At 38.1% G+C, this 7,660-nt stretch overlaps 2 protein-coding genes across 2 annotated transcripts; one reads left to right on the forward strand and one right to left on the reverse strand.

Annotated features, from left to right (window-relative positions):
• Positions 1-2,366: 2,366 nt before the first annotated feature.
• On the reverse strand, positions 2,367-5,258 carry LOC110766970 (blue copper protein-like). Its single transcript, XM_021970399.2, has 2 exons — positions 3,371-5,258; positions 2,367-3,102 (listed from the first exon to the last, which is right to left on the reverse strand). The coding sequence occupies exons 1-2, from the start codon at positions 3,528-3,530 to the stop codon at positions 2,897-2,899; spliced, it is 366 nt and encodes a 121-aa protein (XP_021826091.2). The 5' UTR covers positions 3,531-5,258; the 3' UTR covers positions 2,367-2,896.
• A 151-nt stretch (positions 5,259-5,409) lies between these two features.
• LOC110766746 (early nodulin-like protein 18) lies at positions 5,410-6,284 on the forward strand. Its single transcript, XM_021970114.2, has 2 exons — positions 5,410-5,611; positions 5,693-6,284. Exons 1-2 carry the CDS (start codon positions 5,410-5,412, stop codon positions 6,118-6,120), a joined length of 630 nt encoding a protein of 209 aa, XP_021825806.2. The 3' UTR covers positions 6,121-6,284.
• The last annotated feature ends 1,376 nt before the right edge of the window (positions 6,285-7,660 follow it).

Raw genomic sequence — 7,660 nt, forward strand, 5'->3', positions numbered from 1 at the left:
CTAAAATGTAAATTTTTAATGAGCCTATATGTGAAAAGCCCTTAAAAGTTTTGAGTGTGTTTTTTCCATTTTCTATTTTTTCCACCCCGTATTAATTTTTACAGTTTTTTTTTTTTTAACAATTTAATCATTGTTTAAAATTATTAAAAAGGGCACACCTGAAAATGAAAATTTTTTAAATAAAAAAAATAAACTAGACAAAACCTACGGCTGCCATGGAAGCCCATCTTCCATTACAATCCACCTAGGGCCTGCTGCATCATGGATAAAAGGAGGTACTATGGTTTTGTGTTGTGAGTAACAACCCAAGAGATTTCGACAAAACAAACAGAAACTAACAAGCCAAGCTGGTTTCTGGCTTAGGTGCGTTCCTTCTCTTGTTGAATCCTTGTTTGTGCCTTGCCTTCTGGCTTAATGAAGTATCTTTTCGATCAAAAAATAAAAACAAGCCAAATGGATGAGATATTTTTTCACAATTCATTTGTAGCAATAAAGAGTAGGAGATTTTTACTTGAAGGAATAGATGTGCGCTGCCCCGTGGTAGCCTTCTTTATTTGGTTTGATTTTTAGGGTTAGAGAGAGGAAGAAGAATGGGAAGGGCGTACCAAACAATCAACTCACTTACCCAGTATAGCATAAAGCTTGGAGATCCTACACAAATCCTCCAATCCAAGCTCTGATCGTATGTGGAGATAAATTTACATACCTCATAGTGCACAAGTCACATGATGAGGGTTGTAGGCTTAGTTGTCTCATTGCTCTGATTCAAGTATGTTTTACACAATTCGGCGGTTTTAAGTCTCGACTAAAGAGAAAAACCTACATATCTCGAAATGACAAGTCACGTGATGAGTGTTATCAAAACAATTATCTTAAAGCGTCGTGAATGTCATAGGCACATATGTCTCATCACTGTGTTTTATGTAAGTTTTACCACACAATAATTACTAAAGAGAGGCCAAGCCATCATTACTATATTCTATTTCTTATAGAAGCTTTTATCATTACAATTCTAGGTTTTTTGCAATGGAAGTTGGCGACTTCTAATCAAGTATTTGTATTGTGGTCGATATATATTTTGGCATAGGATATTAACAAATTATACATTGCAAATCAAACAATGTAGCCCTATTATAGAAAGAGCCCATATAAATGAACCCGGCATATGAGAGAGATGTGATTAACAATGTAAATAAAACAAGAAGGGAGAAGGTACAATAAATATAAACCTCAGCTTATATGCTAATTTGACAGACATAGGAATTATTTCAATGGCCCATGGAATTGAACCATCTCCTGCCCAAAATTTGAACCAAGTTTTCTGAATAGACTTTTTTGCCCACAGGGTGATGTGGATGGGAGGGAGACATTACAGGCATATGATTCACAACTTCTTTGACAAGACAGGGACCTTAAGCTTCTGGCCAGAGTAGTTGCAGTGCCATTCACATATGTAATATTTGTTCCCATGAGTCTTGAAGGTTTTTTTGTCATTTCCACTGTCATGGGCACCCTTGTTTGGAGATGCAACACATTGATCATACCCAGTGGAATTTACTTCTAAAACATTGTGTTCATCTCTGTGGTAATTGAAAACTATGGGAAACATAATAAAACCAAGAAGTGAACTACGTTTGTTAATCCCACAAACAAACATCAATAAAGAAACAAATTAATGATATTCTTACACGTGTTATTGTTTTATATATTTAAATGGGATGTTTGGTTGTTGGGTAAAAAAAAATGCAAGAAGAATATGTGTGTTTAGTTGTATGTTCGATAAATTTGATCAAAATAAATTACAAATGACCAAATCTATGAGAATTTGAAGAGCAACATGATGAATGTAGCAAAGAAAAGGCAGTTGTCTGCTAAGTAGTAATAATCACCTAATAGAAAGTCTTGCCATCAAGCCAAGCATAGTAATCAACTTCAGAATTCCAGCCATCTGCATCTCCAACAATGTATTCTTTTGCCAATGCGGTGATCGGGAAAATGGCGAACGCAATCAGAAGAAGAGCGATGGCTCATGCCATGTTAAGCAAATTAATTCTGGATTGTCCATTTGAATTGATCGCTTGTATTATACATTTTCAGCCTCATAATCCTAATTATAATAAGCTGGTAAGTATGCTCAGCACAACAAGCATATGATATACATATATAGGTTAAATGGTGCTTTGGTCACACCGTTGTGATGAAAATATACAGTTGGAGGTTCTTGTAATCATAAAATAAATAAATAAATTTTAACTCAAAGGAATTTAATTTGGAACCTGATTAAAGCTTCGTTTGGCCCAAGAGAGCCATTTTATTCAGATACAAATTACAACCGTTAAAGGCATCCTACTTGAAAATCTTGTCATAACCTGACCAATTTATGGGTGCAATGCGGAACAGAATGTGAGTTGTCAAGCCACATTCTAGACTATATGCAACATGATAAAGCACTTGTTGCTCAAGTGATTAAGATGCATTTATCATTTTTGAGATCGCGTGTCTGATTCCCCTTTGGTAATATCACTTTGGATTAAAAACGAGGTCGCGTGTCCGATTCCCCGTTGGTAATATCACTTTGGATTAAAAGAAAATACATGCGACATGAGTAAAGAGAGAAGAGAATCATGCTATCTTTACTTCATTGACAAGAAAAGAGCAAAGAAAAGAGCAAAAAAACACAAAGCACTATAAGCGACCTCAGCCAATAAGGTGTGGTCAGTCCAACATAGAACTTATTTAATCACGCAACACTCATATAGCAACCAAATCTAAACCTCTGCCTTCCCTTTGGACTTTCCAAATCACCTTAAATCTCAAGATTCTCAACCAAGCTTTTCTCAGGGTGGTGCTAATGTGGGTGAAGACACAGGCAGGCATACATGAGGATGAGGGACATCTAGTTTTGTAAGACAGTGACCTTAAGCTTCTGGTCAGTGTAATCGCAGTGCCATTGACATATGTAATAGTTGTCCCCGGTAGAGCTCAATGTTATCACGTCGTTGCCGCTGTCATAAGAACCCCAGTTTGGAGATGCACTGCATTGATCATACCCGTTAGCATCAACTACAATCACATTGTGGTCACCTGCATTGTAATTGAAAACTGGGAAACCGAAAAACCAATATGTCAATTATTATAGCTATACTTTCCACAAAGAAAGAGAAGAGCAAAATGCTCAGTTAGTAAGAACAGAACCAAACCAAGGTAAAAATTTAAGTTTCAAGAAAAGAAAAAAATGATGATCAATCAATGCAGAAAAGAAGTTCGTACAGCAACCAAGGATTTTTATGATGATTATGTTTCTAGTTGAATGCCGCAAAGAGAAGGCAGCAATTTGTTGCATGTGCACACTAAGTAATCAGTTAATTACCTAACACATCTCCAACATAGAAAGTTTTGCCATCAAGCCAAGCATAGTAATCGACTCCAGAATTCCAGCCTTCATCATCTCCAACAACATACTCTGTTGCCAAAACCATGCTAGGAAAAACGATAAGCGCAATCACAAGAAGATCGGTGGCTCGTGCCATGTTGTTAAGCTGATATGATCTTATCTATCCCTTTGAAGCTAGAATATAAATCACTTTTATAGGGCTGGCTTGCATGCTTGGCATAAACAGATATATGTATAAACATATAGATAGGTTAAATAGTGCTTTGGTCATACCGTTGTGGTGAGAACATGAGAATATACAGTTGGGAGGTTCTTTGTCATCATGTTTATCAATTTTGGCTACAACATTACATGTTTCTGTAACTGTAAAATACAAACTCATGCTGATTTAGGGCTCGTTTGGGAGTGATTCTTGATAGGCCAGAATCACTTCTGGGGAGAATTAGCTCTCATGTGCTTCTCCATATAATCACTTTAAGTGATTTTATGTGATTCTGAGCATAAGCACCTCTTATGTGCTTCTCCATAAAATCACTTAAAACCACTAGAAGTGATTATTTGGAGAAGTGATTCTCCATAGAAATGCTTTTTGGCCTATCCAGAACCAATCCCAAACGAACCCTTACTTCAACACATGCTTACAAAAATCGTTATGAGAACCCTTTCTTTTGTCATTTTAGCTTGCTGAATTCAGATGCTCAATCTTGGACTAATCACAAGCCGTCCCAGGAGTTTGGCCCCAGAAATCCATTTTGTTCAAATAAACTTTCCAACAAAAGAAATTGCAATTTCAACGAGAAGAATAGTTAATTCTAAGATCACACCTGTAATACAAACAGCAGAGATGCTTGATGCTGCAAGAGAATATTTTGTTGAACTTCAGACTTGGCTCCTGGGTTCTAGTGGCAAACATGAGGTATGCAAAGAATACAATATTGTTAAAATTCAGCCAATCATGAGACAAGGTTTGTGACTTAAATAATTCTTGTCTTGGATGCATCTGGATTATCAGGATAATCAAAATTATAATACTAAAAAAACTAGCAGCATTCATGATTGTTGTGTGGCCTATTAACACTCGTAAAAAAACCAAACTGAGCACCTCATGTGAAAAATCAAGGGAGTTTTACTAAAACACCCAAAATGGGGGTTGAAATTATAAAAAAACCCAACACCCAAAACACTTTATAAACACACCCAAAATCCATCATTACACACACACAAGACCCATTTATAAACACACCCAAAAAATATACAATTGTTGATTTTGGGGTTGCTTTTGGGTGTGTTTCTATGTTTAAATAGTGCGTAGGTTTTTTTATAAATACATGTCTAGGATTGGGTTTTTTTATAAATACATGTCTAGGATTGGGTTTATTTAAGCAGAGTTCACAATGTCATGCAATCATTTTCAGTCTGTAAACCAAATGATGGAATGGGCATTCTGTGGAAATTATCATAGCATCCTAAAAAGGTTCAAATGGGGATGACAATGAGCGGATCGGGTGTGTATCGGGATATACCGGGTCTGCGATACTTTTTTCTATTTAATATTTTTTCCTCAATAAAATAATGAGAAATCATAATTTATTACATGTAAAATGCATCAACACATACTTATATTGCATAACACAACATATAATCCTACAACAATTAACAATGCTAAAACAAAAACACAAAATTGCCAAAACGACCTCGTATTTTCACTGCAAAATCAATAGAAGAAAAAACAGTCGGCACCTGTGGACCCCACACTTCACATGGCCCACAACCGGGAAGCACTCGACTCTCCTTCCACATTCCACAGCTGCATGTGACCCCGAACGACGAGTACACCACCTAATTCCTTTTAATAATAATAAAATCGAGTCCACTCTCTAAACACGACTTCAATTTTAAAAAACGCCAACAAAATCACAGCAAATTACAAACAGCCACCTCATCAGCTAGCCCAGCTGCTTAAAAAGCCTTCAAAAGCAGATCGGAGAGGCCAGACAAGAGCCATCAGATCAGTCATGGCGAATCTGACGGTCATTGTTATTCTCATCGCCATCACCGCCACAGCTGCCGCAGCAGCTGCGCCTCCAGCCACTCAATACACAAACCACACCGTCGGTGGGCCCACCGGCTGGTTCTTCAACGCCACCACCAACTCTTCATTCGCCAATTACTCCTCTTGGGCCGCCTCCCAGACCTTCAATCTCGGCGATTACCTCAGTAAGCTAATTAACAATCTCAAACCTCAATGTAATATCATATCACATTTTTAATTTAATTAATTTTAATTTTTTATTGTAGTCTTCAACACAAGCACAAACCAGACGGTGATTGAAACCTACAACGAAACGACATACCGTGGCTGCACGCCGGACGACGACGCGTTCGAGTACAGGGGCGGCAGCAATGCGTTCGGGGAGGCGCAGACCATCGCGGTACCGTTGACCCTCGAGGGTCCCGCCTACTACTTCTCCGGAGCAGGCGACGGCGAGCAGTGCCAGCGCGGCATGGCCTTCGCAATCCAAGTCAACAAAGGGCTCGGGTTGCCGCCGATCCTCAACCAACCTCCGCCTCCGCCGTACAGTGAGCCTCCGAGTGCTTCGACTCAGTTGCCGCCTGTGACCATCCCCGGAGATCAGACGCCCCGGAATGGAGGAATGAGAAGCGGTGCTAACGTGCGCGAGTGGTTACTTGGGCTTCTTGCTTTGCTGCTGCTTCTTAGGCTGTGAGGATAAGATTTGTATTTTGCTTCATGTTGTATGGTAGTTTTGTAATTTTGTTTATTAGGTGAGGAGATTTGAAGATAATTTACAAGAACATCCTTGAGGATTATTGTAGCTCTCTCAAAATAAGGTTTAGGATTTGGAAATTACAACATGAAAGATTTTGATTATGATTGTGCGCTTTTCGTCATACAGTACTAGGGATGAGGAAGGTTCGGTTTGGTAATCAATGTAACATCATAGTTTAAATTTGTTCATAAGTGAATCAATTCCATTTATTTGGTGACCGATTTAGTTTTAGTTTGATAATATTATTTTCTATTATTAGAAAATAAACAAATATTCTTGATTTTTTTTTTCAAAGTTAGGAAGGAAAGAGGGTTTTCTCTCACATACACACTGATGCTGTGGGGTTTCGAATGCAAGTCAATGCTCTTTTTCATGACTCGAAACAAATATTCTTTATAAGAATGAAGTGTTCTGTATATTGAACAATTGTTGAGAAATCTTCATACATATGAAAATTGAGAAATTTTATGAAAGAAGTAACATCAAACTTGAATGTTTTTTTTTGTTTTGGTTGTGTTGGTTTGGGTTCGAAAACTTGAGTGGCTAATGAATTATAAGTTCGGTATTAAATATATGATTACAAAGAGTGAAATGAAACATAATAGTAAATTGTGACACCTCCCCAATTGACGATCGACATTTCTCCAACTGCCGAACTATACTTCTCTAATTATCGAACGGTGCCTCCTCGATTACTGGGCGACACACCTCCTTAATTGACAATCAGCACCTCCAATTGAAGATCTGCAAATCTCCAATTGTCGAAGGGTACCTCCTCAATTGTTGGGTGACACTTGCCCAATTAACGATTGACACCTCTCCAAATGTAGTAACGGTACCTCCTCCTCAATTGATGGGCGACACCTCCCTAATTGCTGAACGGTACCCCTCCAATTTTCGAACATAGGCTCCTTAATTGCTAGCGGCACCTCCCCAACTGACAATCGACACCTCTCTAATTGTCGAATGGTACCTCTCCAATTGTCAAACTGAACCAACGTTATTATCACCCGTGCAACACCAAATGTCTCACCAACGAGAGCCTGATGAACGGTACCGCTCCAATGACGAGTGATGTTGTTGGTATCACACATTTACGGCGCATGGCAATATAGGAACCATCCCTACGATGCATTGCGATACCAACAACATCATGCCCTACGGTGCGTTGTGTTGTCTGACATGTAACATCTAAGAAAGAAAAAAAAGATAATAATAAAATATATTTATTTAACCTTAATTATGAGTTTAAATTTTGTTATAAAAAAAAAAAAAGGCAACGTGTAAGCCAAACCTTATTCTTCCCTTCATTCTTCCCCCATTCCCTTATACATTCTCTTCAAAAATTTGATCTTGATCTCAAATGGGATGAGTTCACCTATTGGAGATGAATCACCTAGTCTAGGCTAAGGATATTAATTGCATAAACTAAGATAAGATTGTGGGATGAAGGAGATGGATTGGGTGAGGAAGAGAA

The sequence above is a fragment of the Prunus avium genome, chromosome 2 (genome assembly GCF_965620075.1).
Source record: "Prunus avium chromosome 2, drPruAviu1.hap1.1, whole genome shotgun sequence".
In the NCBI taxonomy this organism is placed as follows: domain Eukaryota; kingdom Viridiplantae; phylum Streptophyta; class Magnoliopsida; order Rosales; family Rosaceae; genus Prunus; species Prunus avium.

Coding starts and splice junctions, on each gene's coding strand:
- LOC110766970 (XM_021970399.2), bottom strand. CDS start 3,530: ATGGCACGAGCCACCGATCTTCTTGTGATTGCGCTTATCGTTTTTCCT. Junction 3,103..3,370: donor CTATGTTGGAGATGTGTTAG/GTAATTAACTGA, acceptor TCGGTTTCCCAG/TTTTCAATTACAATGCAGGT.
- LOC110766746 (XM_021970114.2), top strand. CDS start 5,410: ATGGCGAATCTGACGGTCATTGTTATTCTCATCGCCATCACCGCCACA. Junction 5,612..5,692: donor CAATCTCGGCGATTACCTCA/GTAAGCTAATTA, acceptor TTTTTATTGTAG/TCTTCAACACAAGCACAAAC.